Source organism: Colias croceus, chromosome 4, assembly GCF_905220415.1.
Source record: "Colias croceus chromosome 4, ilColCroc2.1".
Classification (NCBI taxonomy): domain Eukaryota; kingdom Metazoa; phylum Arthropoda; class Insecta; order Lepidoptera; family Pieridae; genus Colias; species Colias croceus.
In genome coordinates this window covers 2,130,323-2,156,430 of record NC_059540.1, presented here as the reverse complement: position 1 = coordinate 2,156,430, position 26,108 = coordinate 2,130,323, and the positions used below count along the sequence as shown (strand labels likewise).

The following is a 26,108-nucleotide window of genomic DNA, read 5'->3' as shown; positions in this document are numbered from 1 at the left end:
AATAAAATGCACTTAATTTGATCCCAACACAGTTTAACGTTTTTAAGCTAATTGCACAGCATTTTTAGAGTTCCGTACCCAAAGGGTAAAACGGGACCCTGTTTCTAAGCCTCCGCTGTCTGTCTGTCAGTTTACAGACTGTATCTTATAAACCGTGATAGCTAGAATACTGATGATGATGTATTTCCGTTGACGCTATAACCACAAATACTAAAAAGTAAAAAAAAATATTAAGGAGGGTCTACACACAAAAAAGTTTTATAGATGATGGTACGGAACCCTTCGTGAGCGAGTCCGACTCGCACTTGGCCATTAAATATGGAGTACTATTTGAAGCCATTTATCTGAAATTTATAATGTCAATAACCATTCATTGATAGTGATTTTAATGTATGAGGATGTTATCGTGCATTTAATTAATTTATTTCTGGTTTTAACGGGTTTTAAATATAATAAACAAGTTTAAATATACGCAATGTTCGTTGCTAGATTTAGTAATATTATGTGGTTGCGAATTTGCCAAAACTGGGATGTTGTTTAACTTCCGCATCTATAAATGGTGTAATAAAAGTACCTATAAATAATCATAATATAAAGATAAAAAATGTGGTTAAGTAAATGCAAGTGAAACATATAGATTATAGATATTTATGCAGTACGATACGGTTACGGTTTATGTAACAAGGTATACCAGTTACCACCCATTATTATAATTTATTTAAATATTTATAGTGGTTTCTATGCAATATCCCACAGGTACATATGTGTTTTAGAACAATAAAAGAAGATAATATGAGAAAAAATCTATCCTTTACTAAGATTGTAAAAGAGTTTACTTATAAATGTATTCTTATTTATCGAAAAAGTAGTAAAAAGTATTATTATTCACTAAAGCAAAGTAGGTATATAATATGTAATGTTTTCATAACCACATTTCGTTTCAAAACTATTAAACAATACACAGCAAAAGTATGCTATTATTCGACACTACTTTATTATTTAGGGTTAAAAATTAAACCCTTTATTCTGATGACCTAATTCCTAAAATTACGAATAAAATAAAATTTATAATAGAAATCATAAAAGTAAGTAGTTACCAACTAACGCCGGGCTCACTTGGTAGCGATCTCTATCCGACAACCCTAATTAAAATGAAACGATAAAGTAGTTATGCTACTAATGTTACTTGGAATTAGCTATTTAGATTGAAGACAAACTGGTATCTACGTTAAATTTAACTTTACACTTACATCGTTAAGTTTTATAGACGAAATGAGGATGGTAGAGTCAAAAAAGTATTTTTCTTATTCTTGTAATGTTTGTATATTTTTTAGTCCTCCTTGAAACTATCTCATGCAGTTAATACCTATTAATTATCATCACTACACAGTATAAAACAAAGTCGCTCTCTCTGTCCCTTTGTATGCTTAAATCTTTAAAACTACGCAACGGATTTTCAAGAAGAAGGTGATTCAAGAAGAAGGTTTTAGTATATAATTTATTAGGTTTAAGTCAAAGCAGGCGAAGCCGCGGGCGGTAAGCTAGTATAATTATAATACATTTTTAATAGAGCCAATTATTTTAAATCTTCAAATATATTTCTTTTATAACCAACTTTACAGATCAACAAACACTCAATAACAATTAACGAAGAAAAATATGTAAAAATATTATATTTGTACTCGGTTTAACTTTTATAAACCCTGGTTAACCAGCTGGTTATCTTTATTCTTCATGTAAGAGTTCGTTCGCAGTAGATACCATTTGCTCTACAAAGTACACAAACTCTATCACTCAAAGTTTAAACTAAGTTTGACATTTTCAAATATTGTTTTTTTTTTCGATGATTTTGTAGAGCCAATGTGTGGTGATAGTTAGTAGTTATATAGTAGTTAGTAGCTACAGTGCTTTTATAGAGCAATATTTATAATTTTCTAACTTTTACGAAAGTATTTTCTCAATTTATAAAATGTAGAGCCAATGTGTGTTCTGAGTAATCTATGCTTTTTCAGTGTGAGTTGTCAGACTAAACGTTTAATAAAAATTATGCAAGTTTGTATCAACCTAGAAATCACGTTTGTAAACGTTTATCTTATTGACACCTATTTCTAACATTTCAATAAAGAACGTGAGAGAAAGGAACGGACGAAGTAAATCAAGATTCCCACGCTTTTTGTGTATAATACGTTTATTTTATTGCACTAAAAGCGTGTCATAATAATGGCAACACCTACACTGTTATTAAACATTCACAAACGAAACCGCTAATAAAAGTGAAACTAATTATCGATTTCATAACTCGATAATCGATAATGTAGGACATACCTTTTAGGCTTCCACCGTCTAATGAATACTCCAAACATGATTGAATCCAATTTCAATTCACATCACTACCACTACGAACACTACCGTCCACGATAAACAGAAATAGAACGTTTTCAAAAAGGGGGAAACGGCTCTATTCATAACAAGCACATCACTGTTTACAAACACAGATATATTATAAAAATAGAACAGCGAGAGTTGTTACGCAATTATCGATGATTCGATGGAATTATTGTTGACAAACAAATTGTATATTTCGACAGCGCGCGGTATATACGTGCACCCGGCGCGGAGGATGCAACTAGACTGATCGGCTCACGGGTTGCAGTATGCAGCTGTGGGCTGGTGTTCCCGGTTTGTATTAATAAATTTTAGATGTCAACCGACGCTTGAAACTGAATGGGACTCCGCTTTGATTTGCTATGGAGGATTTGTTTTGCCACGCAAACATATTTAGTGTTACACACAATTTATGGAATATTTGTGTGACGTTAACTCTACAATTACGATATTCTTTAAAAAATTGACTCTACCTTTTCTACTTGTACTTTCCTACTCTACATTTTAAAGGATTAAAAAGCATATATAAGTGCTCTACAAAAATACTATGCAAACTCCCATAGGTTCGTGGCGAGAATGTGTTTTAGAACTAGGGTTGTTGAGGATTCCTCTTCCGCTTCCTCATAATGCGGAAGTTCAGCAATATTTTGGGTTCCTAAACCGTTACCGCATCCTCAAAAATAAAAATAAAAAATTCCTCTTCCGCTATCGCTTCCTCAAAATTTTGAGGAAATTTATGAGGATGCCGTATCTATGGCAACGCACTCGCTACGCGCAGCGCTATGCCAGGCCGATTCGATCGGGTGGCGAATTTACAAAGCCTATACCTATGTAGGTATACTTTTTGAGTCACAAGTCGGACTCTAATATATGAGCTTTTGTTTATGCATATAACTTGACAAAACCTAATCTGTCTAAATAAAAAAGTGACTCGACTTGATTATAATTTCCTATCATTCTCATCCTCATCCGCTTCTTTTTCCGCTTCCTCATCCTCATCCTCTTCCTCAAAAAAATATCCTCATCCTCATCCGCATCCCCTAAATTTTCGTGTGAAAATTCCTCTTCCTCCTCCTCTTCCTCATAATCACTTCCTCAACAACCCAATTTAGAACTATAAAAGAAGATATGAAAAGAGATCTATCCTTTACTAGGATTGGAAAAGAGGTAATCCGGAATCATATTTAGTGTTCACATAATTTATGGAGTATTTTTGTAGAGGTAGGACTCTTCAATTACGATATTCTTTAAAAAATTGACTCTACCTTTCTACATTTTAAAACATTAAAAGGCATATATACGTGCTCTACAAAAATTGCGTGGGACTTAAATGGCCAATTTGTAACTATATACTTATGTATTCTTGTTAGGTAGTATTGCAAAAAATGAGTACATTCAATGTTACTTAAAATAAGAACAAGTTTTATAATTACTAAATTTATTACGCCAATTACTAGTTCTTCCTCATCATTTTTGTAAAGTTAGAGTTTCTTTGTTAATTATATTAAAATAGCCATGTTTTATACAATGAAATAATATAAAAAAATGAACATAGAGTTCTTATAAGTACGTTGTAGTAGTAGTACATAAGTAAATTCTAACTATGTATGTATTGAATATTTTCTTACATAACTAAAATATATTATTAAATATAACACATAAATAAATATGGTAAAATTTTTACATGCCGTAAATACTAAACAACAAATACTTCCTTACAGGACATTGATTCAAATACATATTTCCTTCACTGCATTAAGAATTTTTCCGCCATCATGCTAATGTCGGAAAAATCAATACAACGATAAGCTAGATGACCTAATTTCTCAAGTCTAGTGTCGATTCTTGAGACCTAGCCTTTGTGCTGTATAATACAACGTCCGTGAAACCCAATAGCTCTTGGAATTTTCTAGAATTACAATAGTGTTTGTTCTTTGCTGATTTAAGAAAGATTTTTCTTAGGTTTTCAAGTGGCTTATGGGGTTTACATAAGAGGTTTACATAGGAGGACTTATCTATATTATTTTCTTGGGTAAAACAGGATTCCAATACTTCTAGATAATGGTAATCTATACTTTTAAAGCTGGAGAATTTGTTTATTTGTTTGAACGCGCTAATCTCGAGAACTACTGGTCCGATTTGAAAAATTATTTCTTTGTTAGATAGCCCACTTATCGAGGAAGGCTATAGGCTATATATCATTCTGCTTAGACCCACAGGAGCTGAGCAATGTGGGTGAAACCGCGGGGCGCAGCTAGTATAATATAAGCTTCGAAAATACTTCACCGGAATTGGAAATTCTTTTATTAGCATAAAGCTTTAAGGATTTTTCCTAAGTGGGTTTATATTTTATTTGTGTTGTTAATACCAGCTGTATGTTACGCATTTACGACTAAATAACAGTTCCTCTTTTATATCAATTAATGAAAATAGAGATTTAATTATGATTAAAGTGAAATCAATATTGTTTTTAATTATTAGGTATCTTAATAATTAAATACAACGGATTTGCAGTGAACCTTCTTTATTAAGTGTATTTTAATGTGTTTCAATGTAATTGCATTTTATATCCATTGCAAAGCCTTCACTTTATATTATTTGAGCGTTTATATTATTTTATATTATTTGAGCGTTTTACAAATATTTTTAGTACCTATATACTTTGTAAATAACTTGTATAAATACATACTAATTAATCGAAGGTTAATGTTTCAGTTTATGTGTATGTTTTGTCCCTAGAAAGAGGATTTTTTGTAGCATTGTACACTAATTCTTGTTTTACAGAGTACACTCCTTGTTTACCAATTGTTTACCAAATATTTAACACCGGGATATCGAGTGATGCCAATTTGTGTAATCCATACTAATATTATAAATGCGAAAGTAACTCTGTCTGTCTGTCTGTTACTCAATCACGCCTAAACTACTGAACCAATTTTCATGAAATTTGGTATGGAGATATTTTGATATCCGAGAAAGGACATAGGCTACTTTTTATCCCGGGAAAATGACGCAATCCCGGAAATCCCACGGGAACGAGAACTATACGGGTTTTTCTTTGACTGCGCGGGCGAAGCCGCGGGCGGAAACCTAGTGTATTATATCGCGGCATCGCCCGCGCATAAAAACCCGCATAGTTCCCGTTCCCGTGGGATTTCCGGATAAAACCTATCCTATGTCCTTTCACGAGTATCAAAATATCTCTATACCGAATTTCATACAAATTGGTTCAGTAGTTAAGGCGTGATTGAGTAATAGACAGAGTTACTTTCGCATTTATAATATTAGTACGGATTAAACCACACAATCCGATGTTATTCTCTTCTAAGTTTATTATAAGTTAAACCTGTGGTTAAACATTGTATAAACTGCAGCCATACATTTGAAAAATAACATACAATTATTAACATACCTTTTTACGTGTAAACATAAATATTTAATAACATAAAATCATTTGCAAAACCCTTGTTTGTTTAGCGGTTTTTACCTTTTTTGAGGTAACGGAAGTGTTTACCACTGCACATAAACAAAGGGAACAGTTAGGCTTTATTATTTTAACGAAATATACAGTTAATGTACATTTTACCCGACTGTCAGTACCGGAAGGAGGTAAGGTGGCCCCTCATATACATTAAGTTTTAATATAAATGTAGAAAGATTATGTACTGAGGTCCATCTGTTTTTATTAAATTTTACAATTATCATCGTAATATTACATAATAGATGATAATAGTAAAATGTAAGCTTAAAAGCTGCAGTTTTAATTTTTTTATCAATTCTCTACGGTACTATTTTTTCCAACATTATAATGTTATTTTAGAAAAAAGACTGGCTACCCTAAAAGAAAGATTACGTTTTTCTGTATGCAGTAATATTATGTAATCATTTCTATTATAGTCTGCAAAAAAGGTCCCTTTGTTAAGTATGGGTCTGATGCGGTTCACATCTGTTTCATTTTTAGCAACTATATATCTTCTATGCCTACTACATTGATATAAAATATAGTTTTACTACACTATTACTTTGAATACTCACGCACTTATTACTTACTGTATCTACCAAGAAGTACCAAATGCAAAAATAAAGTCATAAGAAACTAAAAGAATTATTTTCACAAGATATTAAATTTAGAACACACTAAAAATGTGAGATTAACACTAAACAATATAACTATTTAGGACATCTAGTGTGTGGAAATATTTACTTATGATTCCATCATAAGTTGTTGATTTCTATGCAGCAACGGGTTTTAAAGATAAACAAAGAAAGCTAAATTGCTTCTGTTTAAAGATAAGAGTCTGTGAAGGTAAGTTAAAATGTGTTACATTAAACCCCAGATACATATAGAAAAGGTATTTACATTATTTGAATCTTAATACAATATTCAGTAAATGTATTAATTTTAGGGCCGATTTTTAAATCCATGGTTAAAACTTATACACCCAATAAAGTATTACACGATAATATTAAAATGTCACTTGTACACTGTCAAAGACGGGCAAAGAATACATTTTTGAAATGGTAGTTTAATACGTTATTCGACGAATAAGTATTAACCAAGGATTGAAAAATCAGCCCTTAAACGAAGAATTACCAAAAAACGGATACACGTAACTTTAAGAACATCCCCTAACATACCTATTAGATAGTTCGTAAAAATATGTTTAAAAACAAACCTTAATTTGAAACAATACAGACAAATAAATCTTAAACTATTTCACACAGTATCATCTCCCAAATACATACAGCAACTCCAAGTATCATTAATATCGAAAACTTTACAAAGCAGAACAAAGGTGAAACCGCAGCTTACAAAGCTCCCAGAAGCTTTGCCCCAGTTTCTGAAACGACTTTGAGATTACGACTTAGATTTCTAGCTTTTTTATAACATACCTAGCAGTCACAGGTCAAATATGGTGTGAAATTTTTCACACCGTTGGTTATCTAGTAAGCTAATCCATACTTAATATTATAAAGCTGAAGAGTTTGTTTGTTTGAACGCGCTAATCTCAGGAAGTACTGGTCCGATTTGAAAAATTATTTCGGAGTTAGATAGCCCTTTTATCGAGGAAGGCTATACGCTATATATCGTCACGCTTAGACCAACAGAAGCGAAGTTCTGCAGTTAAATCCGCGGGGCACAGCTAGTCTAATGAGAAAGCAGCAAGGAATGCGTATGCGTACGGTAAGGGTAGGTAAAAGTTACGTTTACGTTAATAATTACTTGAGTAAATTTTGATTTATTTATAGAGTTAATATAATAATTGTTGTTCTATGATTAAATTACTTAAATATAATATAAATATAAATATTATAGGACATTAATACACAAATCGACCTAGTCCACAGTAAGCGACGATAAATATAATATTTAATAAATACATATATATAGATAATAACACCCAGACCCAAGAACAAATAATTGAGTTCATCACACAAATATTTGCCCTGACCGGGGATCGAACCCGGGACCGTCGGCTCAGTAGGCAGTTACTTTACCACTGCGCCAACCGCGTCGTCAAATCAAAATATACCGATAAAGAATTGATAAAATATAAAATTTATTTATTTCCGCTTCGTTTTAACCATCACCATTTCTCTATTTGACCACACCCACGTAAAAGCCAATATTGCATTTATACAACACCCCAAATTGTATACAAAACTAGGATATTCATATAAAAAATGGTCTATTCAAGCTTGAGGGATTCCACCTGTCGTTAAGAAGCAGGCACGCGCGTGGGGTACACGCCCCTGAGAAACAAATGCGCTTGGGAATCCCACGGAAGATCCACCATTATCGAATAAAATGTTTATATTAGCCGCTCGCCCTGGCCTATAAAGACGTATAAATTAAAGACTATGTATAGAGCATTTATACAGCTTTTTACTGATAACATTATTTTTAAAATCGGTCTATTACAAACGATAAAACACAATATTTGTACTTACCAAATTTTTTGCGTGACATATTTTCAATCATATTTATATTTAAACTAGTACTATTAGAAAGCTTGGTTAGTTCAGATATTAGCCACTGAAAAGTAATAAAATATCCTACTTGGATATATTTTGTATTATTCCAAAGAATTGATTCGCGTTTGGTCTTCGCGTCTTCAACTAGGATAACTTTTCACTCATACTGTTTAAGTGTAAGCCGAAAAATATAAGCAAGTAATTATTGGTTTTAAACATTAAGAACGAGTAAATGAAGTATAGTGGGCTAAGACGGTGAGAGGTTTTCCTTTACGATACGGCAAAGCTGAGAGGCCTCTGAAAGTAAGGGTTGCCACATGGTCGAAGATAATAAGAAAACACATTACTTTGCACATTAAAAGCTTGTGTGCCGAGCACACGTGTCAGAAATGAAACTTCTTTGGCAAGATTAAAAGATACTAAAATCGGAAACTGGATTTTTCTAATATATTTTTTAATTAAAGTTCGAATTCTTGCAGAGTGTCCTCGTGAAATTTTGACAAAATCTGTTCTGTGGTGTCAGTAGCAAATATAGTATACGGGATAGTCAAGACTTTCACATTTATTATAGTACATTATAGAAGTAAGGTAGGTATCACGCAAAAATTACATGTTTCACTATTTTTGCGTGATGATGCGTGATTTCAAGAATACATACATTCAAGTAAACCACCGCTTAAAACCAATTCATTTTATTTTTATTAAAACTGCTGACCAAAATTTTTCAGTATATAAATAACTTATTTTTGACAACCCTATCTAATTCCCTGTTGACACAGTATCGAGGGCTGCGACCTACTTCGGAAGACTGAAAACGTTTTCGTTCCGTGTCCGATATTGATGTTAAGATGACACCCGATATTTTTATGTGATAATATTATTTATGTGGAATATAAAATATTAAATAACATAATAACATAACACCTTTGATTATGAGCTACATTTAGCGGTAAGTGAACGGTAAGGAATATCTGGCGATATCCCTAGTCAAGGTTCAAACAAACAAAAAATTCGCTCACTTTACTTTAAAATATATTAATTATACAAGGAAAAACGTGGTAGGTAATTTATAGCAATTTATACATTTACAATTTACATCTTAAATATTAACTTAAATTCTCAAAATTATAATTTGTATGCTTTCTATTTCACGATAAATTAAAAGCTTATCAAATTGTATTGATGATGGTGAAAATAATAACATTAAAATGTTAGATATTACTATTTTCTAATCGGTCTTTTCAATAGTTAAGATGTAGCATCGGTGGTTCAGTGGTAGAATGCTCGCCTGCCACGCGGGCGGCCCGGGTTCGATTCCCGGCCGATGCAAGTCACTTTTTGTCGGATGATAGTTATTCGTTATAACTATATTTTATTTTTATTTAATTACTTGCATGTTATATTCCCATATCAAAAAAGATCCAACATTTTTTATGTAAATTAAAAATTATATTAGATACCTACCAAAAATTTAGATAATGACGTAATGATACTGTACACACCCTAGATACTACAAATAACGTATTGGTATTATTAATAAATTTGTCCCACTTAGTTAAAACTAAACAGTGATACATCATCTAGGTCACTAATCACGGTTTAAATTTAACCAGAGTTTAAACAGTCACACCTTTCACTTATAACTAAAATTTATCACAGCGAAAAGTAAGAGTCGAGTATTTCTCATGAATTATCTACTTACATCTTCATTCTTTATTTTTTGCGCCACTTGATACATTTTATCATCTAAGTATCTTTTCTTTCAATTAACAAACAATATTTACAATAAAAAAACATCGCTTGTCGTAAAGAAATGTATATAAACCTAATAATAAAAAATTTCAAAAAGAATTTCCGATACCGGGAATCGAACCCGAGCCTCCTGGGTGAGAGCCAGGTATCCTAGCCACTAGACCATATCGGATGTTGAACGTTGTGCTGAAAATGAGCTATATAATATTTTAAACTATGTAATAATTTTATTATTAAAAAAAATATGTTTCATGAGAAACATTAGCTTCCTGATCAAGAGCTGTGAGAGTGTCCGTTTGTCTGTTCGCTTAGATCTTTAAAACTACGCGACATGACGGATTTTGAAGAGGTTTGTTATAATAGATGAAGTGGTTCTTCAGGAATGATTACTAGATTATAATTTGTTAAATTTTCTACAAAGTGGCCAAAGCCAGGCGCTGTAAGCTAGTCTAGTATATTAATAATTCATTATTACGTAACAACAAGGTGTGGCAAACAGCCGTTGCTAATGGTGTATGGTTAAATTTATAATTATTGATAAATATCTATTTATTTACATATTCCATGATAAATATTTATTACCTATTGTAATACTAATGCGCTATTCATGTCATATTTTCTCGCCAAATATATATTATATTATTGTCGTCTAAAAATGTCTTTGTTTGTTTTAAAATTTTCCGTTAGTATAATAGCAAAACTGTTCATCTTTGCACTGTAAAGAAATAATTGAAATAAAAAGAAATTTATATTCTTTGTTTTCAATTTTCTATACAGATCTAACTATTTTAGTCTCGAAACTCGGACTTATGAATAAGTCAAAGTTACAATCAGTATCAGTAGCAATGAATGTAACCTGAGTGCCCGGTATTCTTAAACGGGTAGTTACGTCTAGTTTTACCGATGATTCTTTTTTTTTTGTTAAAATTATTATAATAACTTTGCGAAAACAGAGTAGGTAACTACTACACAAAATTAATTTGTTTTTCTTATTTATGACAATAAAACGATTCTTTCAATAATAACACAGTATAATATATTATATTCTATATTATGTCAATTGCCTTGAAACAAGACTCTATGTTAGTTATGTAAACATTTCAAAATACACCAATAAACATTTTGTAAGCTGTGACGTCATCTGTTTGATTTATACAAGTATGAATAAGGCATTGTCATTTGGCATTTGGTTATTAACAAGCGTCTATTTATCGTTACTATAATAATACACGCACTTAACATTAACCCGCCATTGGTGACCTTATATGTCTGTGAGACCGGGTAGTTAAAGAAACCCAAATATTTTTGTCACCGTTTATCGCATTACACTGTGGTTTCGAGTAGCTGCCTAATTTCGCGCCCCCTACCGCTAGTCTATCCCGCGAGAGCGACGCAGGCGCAGGTTACAGAGTTTTGGCCCCAACCCGGTGCGTGAGACCGGCGTCACCAACTAAGTAAGTCAAATAGTTATTGTGTATTTTTTTTATTTTACTCATTTTGATAAAGCTATTGTTGTAATTTATAGTTTAATCATATAATTCTATTATTAGTAAACGTTTTGCTAGATTTGATCGATATTTTACAAGAAATTCTGTGTTTTTTGTTCAAATTGTGAACATTGTCTCAGCATGTCTTACGAAAGAAATCTGCGTCGTCTCGAGGTTTTTTTGCAAGAAGCAGTATCTGATGAGGATAGATTATAAACGTCATTGGTAATTGAATCTGGAAGTGACTTCGAACCAGATAATTTCGAACCAGATCGCACGTAGTAGGTACCAACTTGCTCTAGTTGTTTGGCTGTTGAAGATGAGTGATTTTAGTATTGTATATTTATTTTTTTGGTCGAAGTATTACCATTTATGTTACTTAATTTTATGTTTTCAATGTCATAAGACTGACTAAGCCTAATTTTATTGTTAAATAATTAAGATTGTTGCTTTATTTTTGAGTTTTAAAAAACCTTTGTTAAAATACTTGAAAATTTTAGTTATTTCAAAGATATTGTCTTAAGCTAAAAAAGGATATTTGATTTATGAAATACCTATGTTTTATTGACAACAAAACATCAAATTTTATATCTTTCCCAATAAAAAGTAGCATGAACTGTAAATTACAGAAAAACTCGTAGTCAAAAACCCCGGTGCGTGAGACCGGGGTCACCAACGGTGTAAGTCAAATTCACGTCACCAATGGCGGGTTAATAGGAAGGTATACTGTGAAATAGGAGATTTAAATCAATAGAGGCTTATATAGGGGGCGTCCATAAATTAAATGAGATGTTTTGGGTGGAGGGGGTCGAGTTACATCTCATATCTAAACTTACGTTGGAGAAAGGGGGGGTAAATATAACGCATTTTTTTTAATTTGAAAAATCTCCTCACGTAGTTTATGGACGCCCCCTTAAACCATATTGTACTATCATGCTTAAACCGAATTTGCGAGAGATATCATGGTTACTAAATAAATCATGGACTTCAACAACAACTTCACTGTATACAAAATTTATCTGATTTTTGTACCAAAAATAAAATAGATTCGTGGTCAAGAAATTTTGAAGAATAAAATCGCCAGTACGCCGTTTTTTGATACGTCAGTTTCACAATTATTACAACGACTCTAGCACCCATTGAAAACGCAATAAAAGATAATGGTGATTGATGATTATGCATAAAAACCTCAGTATTCGCATTACCAATAAATATTTTGATAAGAATGTAATGTAATGATAAACAAAAAAGCTGCAATAGATAAGTATCAATTTGTACAAAATTATTTCAGTGTTAGATAGCCCATTTATCGAGGAAGGTTATATAGGCTATATTTCATCACGCTACGGGCAACAGGAGTGAAGCCACGGGGGTGAGCCCGCGTCCGTGTTTAAATGTAGAAGCCCTTCTGGCTAACATTGAGAGACACCACTCAAAAAAAATAGTCCAAATAAAAAAAAAAACAAAACAAAAAACAATCAATCGAATGAATAATCATTAATTAATAATGAATAAATGATGCTAAATGCTCTTTCATAACCATCTCGATATAGCAACGGGAAGGAGTAATTGACCTTAGTACATTCAATTACCATTTATAGGCAGAACGTTATTGCAATACTGTATACTAAGTATTTGTTCCTTGTTTCATGATGTATGGGCAATAAATAATGTAACACCGTATAAATTAGTTTAGTTTGTGTATATTATGCATTTATTCAAGCGTCGGATCTTTGAAATAGGACTATATAAGGCTGGATAAAAAATTTAAACTTAAACTTTCGTCTTAACTATTCATAAATTTATTAAATCTAGCGGTCCACCACGGCTTCACCCATCGTACATATTTTGCAATAATAGGTCTAAAGATTGTCTGTGCCAAATTTCATCAAAATCGGTCCAGTAGTTTATGGGTGAAAACCATACATACATACAAACCTTTCCTCTTTATAATATTATTGGTATAGAAGTATACCTAGACTAACTTTCGCAGATTCAGCCGCAAAAAAAGCGCATCAAAATCCGTTGCGTAGTTTTAAAGATTTTAACTTTTAAGAATTACAGCGACAGCGACTTTGCTTTATACTATGTAGTGTTTAAAATCAAATTATGAGGCACATTTATAACAAATAGGAATTAATAAAGAAATAATTTTCTAAACATTTAATAATTACTCGTAGAATAAACTTGCTATTTATTAATTGAACAGTATTTATGCAACAACTTTATAGAAATGTTTTGTGCAGGTAGATAGTTATTGTGAAATCGCCGTACGGATTGCAAAAGAAATTTATAATTGCTCATTCATTCAGTAATTAACGTTTTTATGCTTTTTCCTTTCTTTTCTCGCTCTCTATTTAGCGAATGGTTCTTTGATGAAGATAATATTTGTATGGTTTTATTATGAAATTAAAGTTATTAATAGTATTTTTACTAAGTTATTTTTTTAAACTGTTTTTGTGAATAAACATGTTTTAGCCTTGACCTCAGCAAAATTTGTATCTTTTTATTATTAGGTACTAGGTTTCCGCCCGCGGCTTCGCCCGCGCAGTCAAAGAAAAACCCGCATAGTTCCCGTTCCCGTGGGATTTCCGGGATTGCGTCATTTTCCCGGTATAAAAAGTAGCCTATGTCCTTTCTCGTGTATCAAAATATCCCCATACCAAATTTCATGAAAATCGGTTCAGTAGTTTAGGCGTGATTGAGTAACAGACAGACAGACAGACAGAGTTACTTTCGCATTTATAATATTAGTAAGGATATTATCAACTAACTACCTAAATTCAAAATAATTCGTTGACAATATTTAAGATCTTTTTTGTTTTAAGTGACAATAATACTGGCATTTTCAAAGTCGCAAAAATTATATAAATTAAAAATTTATATATATTCAAATATTTACAAGTCTCACGCACTATTTGTTTTTATTACCTTCTACTAAATAAATTGCTTTAAGTTCCCATTAAATTGACTAAGTATTCATTATTGAAGTGAAACTTCTTTATCGGGGTTGGAAAAAAGATTGTAACATTTTGCGCGTTACGCATGACATTTTTCCGTTACGCGCCATCTTTTTCTTATCCCTACCACGCGTGATTCGACGTATTTCTGTAAAGTTGCATATAGTAAATTATTTTTTGAAAAATAAGGTCATAATTAAATTTCACTTCTTACGTGTGTACACTAGTACACGCACACATTTTTTTTGACTAAAATACATGATTTCCAATACCTTTACATTTCGCACTATTCATAGGTATTTGACACTTGGATAAGCAGGCCCAAGGCCTTTCGATTTGTTAATTCGTAAGCTAAATCGGGGGTTCAAGGTGATCACTGTTAATCGCTATTCGCTAAATCATTGCTATTTTAGACGTAATTTATTACTTAGAATATTGTATTATTTATGAATCTATAGGCAATATTATAGGATTAATACTTACGGTCTTACTAATAAAATGTTACCCATTCGCTATGCAATGGATTAGTTATTGCAATAACCTGTCTTGTTTTTATGATAGACGTTTCATGTGAGCAAGAGCAGGACACAGCTATGGTGTATGTAGATTGCTTTGTAGGGGATTGACTAATCAAAGTTAAGTTAGGATTTATAAAGGTACCATTAAATATTCAAAAAAAGGGGTTCTCTCTTCTTAAATAGTTGTCTATTCGACAGTGTTGAATTATTTTCTTTCTATCATATTATAATTTACGTAAATCCCGCTCGAAGGACCAATAAAATATGTTTCATCACAATTGATCAGTTACTAGCTTTCCGCCCGCGGTTTCGCCCGCTTTGCTTAAAACCTAATATAAATTATACTTAAGCCTTCATCTTGAATCACTCTATCTATTGAAAAAAACCGCATCAAAATCAGGGGCGTAGTTTAAAGATTTTAGCATGTATGCAATAAGTATAACAGAGAAAACAACTTAATTTTATATGTAGCGATGGTAGTGAAGATCATTAAATTATGTAATTTATAGTTCAACTATATAAATGGTTGGAGATAACTGCAACATACTAATTTTCATTTCATTAATACATATATCTAAGATAAGATTGGGTTTAAATTACTCAAGTTAGCGTTGCAATATGCAGGCAGTCGTGCCATCCTCAGGGCATGCAATCATGCACTATAGATAAAAACAAAATATACCATAGATAATAAATTGCTAGGGTAATAACATCTTTTCTTTATTTACTTCATTACTTGCGTGTTATTGAATAGAAGATTTTATATGTAAAGTTCTTTGACCATTTACTAAATAGTGAGTAAACTTTATTTTGTTATTTTTTTACAAGATTTTTTGTTCCTAAGTACTTTTTTGGCGGATATAAATTTTTCTTACATTAATTTTTCATTAAATAATATAGAAACATCTTTTTTACATTTTAAATTTGTATTTAAATACAAATACATAGAATATGTTATCAACGTCAAAAATATTTTCCTGAATTTTTTTTTTCAGACGATATTTTCATTTTTTTCGAAACTTGATGTTATTAATAAAATATCTAAAATAGCCTTTAGATACGTTGAATATTAAGCTATTTCCTCAAAAATTAGGATGATACGCTGGAAACCAAGCAACTAAACACACATATTATGTTTATTTTAAAATCTTATTTCTAAAGTTAACTTTGTCGCCACAAACATCGAAATGTCGATATATTACATAACATTTGATTGTTTATTGAATGAGGTCATCCATTATAAACGAATTTAAACTTGAAATTAATTTTATAGAAAATCCATAAATAGCTCAAATAATAATCCAATCATTTTACGACATAACTAACATCATCATCATCAATGCTTCTTTTATTCATTTTTCTAAGTTTCAAAACTACGCAACGGATTTTGATGAGGTTTTTCTAATAGATAGAGAAAGTTTTAGAACATCATTTGTTAAGTTTTAGCCAAAGCGGGCGAAGCAGCGGACGGAAAGCTAGTAAATATTGTACTAAAGACGAGATCACCTAACATTTGGTAACCAAAAAACAATCTGTTTACTAGAGTGCAGTCATTTTAAACATTATAGTTCATAAAACATACAAAAAATAGAATGCACCACATTAATAATTAAATTATTCACACACGATTTGTTCATAACAGACCCGAAACTACATACCATAACAACATTAGAAAAATATAAAAAAATGCGAAAGGGTGGCCACACAGCATGAAACGACCGGCAATACGAGAGGGCCAATTTTCAATTTAATTCACTGCAGGTGGCCCCGCCAGAGGGCAGTACTAGTGTAGTTTAGGGCTGACAACTTTATGGTAAGGGCACTATAACCATAGATATAATACTATATACTAGTACTACATATAACTTAAACCTTCAGCAACGAGCAAGAAAACTATAACTACCTTTAAGGAAAACGGTAATGGTTTTGTTGTGTATCTTGCTATGCAAAAGTGCAATAACTAAGATTATAAATAGGTACATTTAAAACAATATTTTTTAAAGTGTTAAAGTATATTATGGTGGAAAGCTGAATTTTGGTTAAATAGTAATAGGTTAAACATCTTTAGTCTAAGGAAAATAATGCTTGTCGTGAGAATTATTGTCTCAATAATTTGAACGAACATAATCTCTTTTCGAATTGACAACGGTATCTTTAATTCGCTTACATACTGTAATATTTATCTCTCTAACTCTTCAACAAAAAATACATTTAATTAATTAAAAGTTGACAGCCCTATCCACGTCCAACTTGTACAAGGTAACAAGGGCGGTAAGTAATTATTAATTTCAACTCAACATAATGAAGTTATGCTATGCGTTATTAGTTTGATATTATATTCTGTTTCAATGTTACCTCAGTATTGCGGGAAGTATGGGTGGTACTTGTAAAGTGGTTAAAATGTATTTTCTATAGAATTAAGGGATATACAATCCATTCATATTACAGTCCAAAAATTATAAGCTATTTTCGTTATGATGCAGATTTAGTGATTCAGTTAAAATTTTAATTGTTCTTTTTATTAACGTTACATGTCCTATCTATGAACTATCTGATGCAATGAAGACATTTTAGTTAATGAGGAAAGAGTCACAACATGAATCATACATACATAGATAGTACATACATACATAGTACATACATATAACATATTTAATCACATCGGTAAATACCCGAAAACTGGTCACACTATGAAGACCACAGAAGTACAGAAATATACATTTATGAAGACAGATTATTTTCGTATTATATTTTTCTTTCCACTCAAAACACATTAGTACAGAAAATCCAACATTCCACCAACAGATGACAACTCCAAACTTTGTAACATAACTCAATTAAACACTAACATTTCTTCCAAGAAACGTGTTATTTTAAAACTCCCTTTTAATTACATCGCATAAAAACTAATAATGCTTGGTTTGCGCAACACCGCTGAGTAATCAATTGTCACGATACATTTTCCGTGTTTTTTCTTACGTCAAGTAGACTGTTATAGTAGGAAATAAATTAAACCCTCATTATTTAAATACGCAAAGCAGTCAGAATGAGGAAGATGTACTTATGCGCTTTCAGACATAATATATAAAGTGGTGTTTTGAAGTCAAAATACGCTATGGTGAAATTTTCTAAATTCCTAATAACTTTGAAAAAATTATTTCATACTAGTACCAAAAGTTAGGTTAACTGGAGTCTAAGAGCTGTGTTTGAACTCTCCTGATTCCTGGCACAATAGTAACAGAGCTATAGATGTAAGTAGAGCTGTGGTAGAGCCAAGTTATTCTTCTAAGCCAAACCTTTAACAATGGTGATGCAATGGTAGATAGTATAGAGTGAAGAGAATATAGAGACGGTAGAGCCACCTCCACTCGACTCTATCCATGATACAGACACTTGACTGGTAACCCATTACTTAGAATTTCAGTGAGAAAATGGTAGAGACTAAAATTTAAACTATAGTGATGCAATAGTAGATAGAGTATAGAGTGTATAATGTAGAGATAGTAGAGCCTCCTCCACTGGATTCTATGCATGATAGAGACACTTAACCGGTAACCCCCGTACTTAAATTTTCACATCCTAGAGCAAAATTCATATCCTACTTCTATAGAAAATGTTAGAGTTAAAGCATTATTCATATTATAAGTTGATATACCTCGCCTTCATAGTGCACTATATCCTATTGTCACTTGAAGTGCGTTGGCGCCGCGTTATCAGCGGTTATCTATTATCGAATACGTAGAGTATCTATGAGGCGATATGCTCTAAGGTCAATGTAATATGTTTATTTGTTAGTGAATGACCTAAATCTGATGCTTTCATATATGAATACTGAAAATAATGGTTAAAAATTTACCAGTATTGACGTTTGTAAGAAAAAGTGTTCATTCATTAATTCAGCCTGTATATACAAAATAAACATACTTTTTTAATCAAGGTTCTATAAATGACTCGACTAAGCTATTGAGGCGGCGCTTCTTTTACAATATTATTTTTTTTAATTCTTGTTTAAATTCATAATACAGGAAAGGTATTGGTGGTAGGTAAAGGTGTTTTCAATATAATAATTTGTTGCTGTTCGTCTCTTAATTAAACCAATGGAAAAGCTATATAAACAACATCGCCCTTTATTTCTATTACCAATAAAGTATTTTTCTCCCAGTCCAAGACGTCCTTTTATATATCTTCTTCAATCGAAATCTGACCCAGAACCCACATTTTTCCCCAATCTTATCACTCAGTATATCTTCTATTTATATTTAGCTATTTCTTACTGATTAAGTTGCTCAAACTAACAAGAACAGAGCTAATCAACGGAATGGCGGTAACAACATAAATGAGCACTTACAGCCTTGCGGAAGTAAACAGAGAATTTCTTATAGTTTGCTTTTGTATAACGCTATGTGTAAATATTATGTACCTTGCTAGATGTTAATTGTTAGCGATGCTAGATATAGAGTATTACACAAAGATGTGTCTATTGTGGCTATTAATAAAATATTAAATATATTTCCACCCGCGGCTTCGTTCGTTTCCTTCCTCAAGAATTACTCTATCTATTAAAGAAAACCGCATCAAAATCCGGTGCGTAATTTTAAAGATTTAAGCATACATAGAGATAGAGAAAACAACTATTTATATACTACCTATGTAGTGATTTAAGTCAACACCATACCTAAACATATTATTCTGACCTAAATACCTATATTATTCTGATTCATGCACTTTTATTTATTATGCACCACCTTGATTAATTTAACTATTTTCCTCATCTTTTTTGGGTTGCCTGGTAGAGATCGCTACCAGCGATAAGGCCGCCTACTGTGCATTGATTAATTTATTGTTAAGTTTATAAAATGTATCATATCTGGTGTACAATAAAGTATTTTTCATTCATTCATTTCATTCACCACATACATAACTCATTAGAAAATAATATATTGTGGCTCAGTTTATTTATGTTCATTAACATATTGTACAATTTCTTGGCCTTTTTTATTATCTTGAATTGGTAATTTATGCAAATTAATTTATAAATCAAAGCTTCTTACAAACAAATACTTTCTTTAAAAAATCGAATCTTAGAACAGTCTTATTACGTATTAACAGTATACTAACCACTAGACCATATAAAACGTCACAAAGGATTTTCTAATCCGGCGTTTTTGTCGATTATTTTCATCACCTTTTGTCCATTGTTTCAAGCTGTTTCGAAGTCTATTGTTTGCCGCGAATTCACATTTTCTTGTTAACATTTCACTATGATATTGTATCTTTGGTTGCTTCATTGAAATTATCTATCTTGGTACTAAATTTTCAACACGTATTTAGAACTGGTTGCTATGTTTTTTTAAAACGTTAAAAATGTTATTATTGTGATATCATTAATTTTATTTCTTAATTTTATATAATATATTATATGCATTACTATGTATACAGTCGTACATGTATAATAAACTGATTGTAGGATAATCAATATGGAAAAAAATTGAATTGACATGACTAATGAGTAATGACTATTGACTATCTTTTAAACAACATAACTTCTTAATAATATGTACCATTTTAACGGTGCCCTATAATAGTATCATAAAGACTATAACATTAATTATAATTGGATAGTTACTTCATTAAACAAAACTTTGCGTAAAGTTTCTAAAAAATTAACTTATCAATTCCCAAAAAAGAGAAATTTTTAAACCAATTTATCATGTTATAATTCTGGTTAATAAAGACGTTATTATATTGAAAATAACGTTTTATTTTATTCATTATCTTGCAGTTTTGAAATGCTGAATATATCTCACGTATTTTTTATTAAGACTATCCCTGACTCGGCTATGCAGGGTGTCCGATTCTTGAAACTGAGACATCACAACAATTTCATATCATATTTCTTGCAGCTCAAAGAAATGAAGGCTTTGCATTGGTAATAAAATAATAAACAGTACTTAATAAAATTGGTATGCCAAAACTTAACTACGAACCAAAACGTTAGGTACATTTTTCCGAAAGCGTTGAAATATATCTATACATATAATAAATCTGTAGAATGGTCAATTCTGTACATTGAAAATATTGAAAAAATAAATAGCAGGGGGTGTTACTGGATCGATACCAAACCCAAATATGTAATTAAAAAAATTTTTGTCTGTCTGTCTGTCTGTCTGTCTGTCTGTCTGTCTGTCTGTATGTGAAGACATCACGTGAAAACTACCGGATCGATTTCGATGAAACTTGGTATAATTATACCTTATTATCCTGGGCGTAAAATAGGATACTTTTTATCCTGGAAAAATACGTAGAAAAAAAATAATCTTACTTTTTCAGTTATCCATAGACATTGTTCTGTAGAACCGCGAAGACACGTTGCGTATTATTAATTTATTATAGGCCTAGCCGTATTTGGGTCCAATAGATATTTATAAGATGTCATTGTCAGAGTTACTCAAAATGGAGAAACAAACCATCCACGCGAAGACCGACTTCCGCGCGGACGGAGTCGCGGGCGGAAGCTAGTTGAAAATATAAATAGCAGTGTTACTGGATCGATACCAAGCCCAAATATGTGATTAAAAAAAATTTTGTCTGTCTGTCTGTATGTGAAGGCATCACGTGAAAACTAACTTTCGATTTCGATTTTGGTAGAGTTATACCTTATTATCCTGGGCGTAAAATAGGATACTTTTTATCCCGGAAAAATACGTAGAAAAAAAATCTTAATTTTTCCGCGCGGACGGAGTCGCGGGCGGAAGCTAGTTCTAACAATAAAATATTAAAAACAAATTATTACTCTATACTACTTGAACAGAAAACAAAAACACCTCTATTATTATTAAATAGGTATGTATTTGAATTAAATTTCAGTATACCTAATCAACATCTGGAACTCAAAATCGATCTTCTGTGACTTCTGTGAGGCGAGTGACCTACTTCAGGCCAATGCTTCCATTTTGGGATGTTCAAACGAATTTTACCCTTCGTATATCAATCTATCTTCAAAGTTTATTATTGAACAAAAAAATACGACTGGCATGAAGCGTAATTTGAATTTTTAACTTTACTTCAATAGTAAAAATTACCAAAAATTATATTTATATGCATGTAAAAAATATACTTAGGTAGATATTTAAACTTTTGAAGTTAAACTTATTTAGGCGCGTTGAGAGTAAAATTTCAAGGTCGCGTCATGACAATACCGTCACGCCATTGAGTACGGCGACGATTTTGGTATCTTTGAATCTTGCCAAAAAAGTTTCACTTCTGACTCGTGTGCTCTTTTTCACCATGACTTTTTTATAACAAAGCAAAAAACTAATAATATAAATGGACAGTAGAAATACGTAGAAAACTCTACATGACGTAATATTCCCTCCCTTGAGCTTTTCATGTAAAACTGTCATTTACCGAATGCAGATATTAATGTTTGACCTAATCTTGATCCAGTTTTATTAAATATACCAATATACATTTTTCTAAAATACCCACTTTTTATATTTTATTATTTACTAGCTGTACCCCGCGGTTTTACCCGCGTTGCTCCGTTCCTCTTGATTTTAGGGAGATGATAATATATAGCCAAGCCTTCCTCGATAAATGGGCTATCTAACACCGAAAGAATTTTTTAAATCGGACCAGTAGTTCCTGAGATTAGCGCGTTCAAACAAATAAACTCTTCACTCTTCTTTATAATGCAATTCCTTATTCCGCACTATAAATTATATTTACGTCCTAAAAAGAAAGTTAATATTTTCAGGTAGTTTGCAATTAAACTGTTAACAACGGTAATAAAGACTTTTTCACTGCTTTATACTTTTTGGTGACGAACAAAAATAAGTAGATATAACCCATTTTTCATCATCAGAATGCCTTTAATTTCTGAAAATTATAATTATTAAAAAGATAAGTTTTTGATCAAAATACTTACTACATTTTAGAGATGCGCGAAGGAAACGCGTCGTAAGAGATATCTAGCAGACTGTGCTGTGAGATCGGTCACCTAATTTCGTTTAAATTCACGGGTTCTCCCGCCTGGAGATCGTTTTTTATTTTTTACAAATTTCACAATATGCAGCATAGTTAGATTTGTCACAGTTGTAGAAATGATATAGGCTGGATTAAATTACACTATATTTTGTTGAATAATTGCCTACTTGACAACCGCATTGTGGTTAGTGACTTACTTATTAAATTACTACCCAATAACGACAACGTCTTATAATTCGATAGAGCCGGCTGCACGCACGAAAAAACATGACTCATGCGGCGTTACCTCGCTCTGAGGCGTTCCATGTGCAAGCGAGAGCGCGGAACGAGCACAATCGGACGTTGTCACGTTCAATTACTATCGTCAGTGAACCGACTTTACAGACAACCATTTTTTTATATATTTTACTATTTTATTAAATGTATTAGTTATATAAGTTGGTACTTAAATATAAAAAAAATATCTAATACATGAAAAAGCTGACTAGACTCTAGGACTCTACCAAGTACCAACCTAGTCTAAGTTGAATTTAAGTCATACTAGCTTTCCGCCCGTGGCTTCGTCCGCGTTACAAAGAAAAACTCGCATAGTTCCCGTTTCCGTGGGATTTTCGGGATGCAACCTACCCTATGTGTTAATCCAAGTTACCCCTTATATTTGTGCTAAATTTCATTGTAATTCAGTAGTATTTGCGTGAAAGAGTAAAAAACACACACATACATCCTCACAAACTTCCGCATATAATATGAGTAGGATAGGATAGGATTACTTTATTTAGAAAAGTCCCCAAGAGGTGGAAAGTTTTTAATTTTTTTTATGTAAGGATTGAATATTTTACGCAGTAATATATTAGTAAACTTAAAGTAGTAAGTACGGTTTTTTTTCCACCTAATATATTTATCTCTATTAATTTCAGTCGAATATCCGTTTAGAAAGAGAGTTCATTTAGCTCTACGACTCTAGCATTTTTTTACCTAGAGTTTATATACACAGACAAATAGGTACTAAGTAACTAATAATATTTTAACCCATTATTAAGGCTGCTAATGCACATCCGTTTCAGAAGAAGAAGAAGTTATTTTAATAATATTTTAATTTTTGCTGATATTTTTCTGCGACTTTTTGACTTTTAATTTTAGGATAGTTTACTTGTGTATATTTATTATTGGTATATGAAATCACCTTTATCATCACGATTTATAAAACAATCAATCAATCAAATAATTAATCTGTATAAAACAATCAATCGATTTGTAAAAAATTAATAAATATAAAAAAATAAATTAAAAATAAGTACAAACCTTTTCGGCTTCCACCGTTTCATGAAAACTCCAAACATTTTATCCACCTTCTAATTGACAAACAAAACACAACACAACACTTATACACACAAAATTATAAATATCACTATAACTACCTCAAACTCTACATCAACTCTACTACGTAATTAATATCTATAAGACACTTTCCATTGACATTAAACTACCGATTGATTAAAGCTAGAATCGTATTTATTATTAAACTATCGATTGATTTAATCGTATAAAATCGATGTTTTATACAATCGTGTATACAAGCAGCCCTTATCAGCGCTTCTACGCAACTGAGCGTTTGGCATTGAGATCTGAGTTTCGCAACCAGTTGGCCAACTGATCGATGGATTAGTTGAGCGTTGTTATCAGCGACGTGTAAAACTATACGCACAATGCACATGTAATAAAGAAATCCTTTTTAGGAGTATTTGGTAAATGTCTTATATTGCCTCTCAATTGTTTAGGCTCTCAAAAAAATAGCAATAGGTACCTACCTAGCTAATTTTACTATGTCGTGTAATATGTGGATGCTTAATCACTTTTATATTTACGCAAATTACTATATGGCTTATGAACTAGTACATTTTTAAATAAGGTTTAAATTTAGCATTATTCACATATTTATTACTTTGAGGAATTCTATTGAAAAAACCTTGACGCATAAATGAATTTTTAACTTTAGATAGCCGGAAAAACGGCATTTCAATTTCTAATTCTGAACAATCTTGGTTGGAAATTGGTACACCTAAAGAGGCTTCGAGCATTTACCTCAGTAGTCAGTAGTATACTACTATAGAATTATATTATCTGTGTCCGTATTTAGCAAACAGATACTGGTCTAGAAAAAAAAATGATGATAAAATTCTTTTGTCAAAGCCATTTTTTTCTATTCACAATGCAGTAAGGTGAATGCACTCACAACAACCAAATTCCTTAGTTCACACTTGAACCAACAAAAGAGGATTTTTTCCTTACAATGCATTTTTTAACCAACTGGGCCAGAAGAGAAGTACTATATGTATATACTAATATTATAACGCTGAAGAGTTTGTTTTTTTGTTTAAACGCGCTAATATTCGGAACTACTGGTCCGATTTGAAAAATTCTTTCGGTGTTAGATAGACCATTTATCGAGGAAGGCTATAGTTTCATAGTAATTGTAAAACTCCTTTTAATTGTCATAGTGAAATTATAAAAAATTGCATTCGTTTTTCTTCTAGGACATTTCATTTTTATTTGTTTCCGTTATCCGGAAAATCCTAAAAATATAATTCTAAAATTTTGAAAATGCCTGGACTACGGCATCTTGTAAACAATAAAATTTGTTAAAAGTATGTACATTAATTGAGACTAATCTAATGTATACTCTAAGGACTAATCGTAAATAGAGCCTCTACAATTAGGGTCAACTCACACCAAAAGAGCGGCGAAGCGCAGCGCAGCGCGGCGAAGCGCGGAGTAGCGGAGACCCGCGACTTCTCAAGCATTCCAGCGACTTCTCGAGCAGTCGCGGGAATCCGCGCGCCTTACCGCGATGAATTCACGGGTCGCTCTTTGCGCAGTTCGAATGCTCGCGCGCACAGACGCGTGCGGGGAGCGGGCGCGAGGGGCGGGATATTGCCCGGGATATATTAAAATAATTAATAATTGTGTACACAAGTGATAAATATTAAATATCGTTTCTAGAACACGACGAATACTAGGCGGTTTGTTTTGAAATACGTAAAATA

The 26,108-nt window shown here is 31.9% G+C and overlaps 1 protein-coding gene and 2 non-coding genes across 5 annotated transcripts in view; 1 reads left to right on the top strand and 2 right to left on the bottom strand.

Moving 5' to 3' along the window:
• The window catches only part of LOC123691227, a 329,138-nt gene extending 304,486 nt beyond the window's left edge, over positions 1-24,652 (bottom strand). For 2 of the 3 annotated variants that reach the window (XM_045635523.1, XM_045635525.1), the window contains exon 1: positions 2,326-2,621. In XM_045635523.1, the coding sequence (XP_045491479.1) occupies positions 2,326-2,363 (38 nt within the window). In that variant the 5' untranslated portion in view covers positions 2,364-2,621. Of the gene's footprint in view, positions 1-2,325; positions 2,622-24,366 lie in introns of those variants that run through there. The other variant, XM_045635524.1, reaches the window with a different exon arrangement.
• Positions 9,620-9,690, top strand: Trnag-gcc. The gene has a single exon. It is a non-coding gene; the product is annotated as a tRNA-Gly (tRNA).
• Positions 10,214-10,285, bottom strand: Trnae-cuc. The gene has a single exon. It is a non-coding gene; the product is annotated as a tRNA-Glu (tRNA).
• Positions 24,653-26,108: the final 1,456 nt, after the last annotated feature.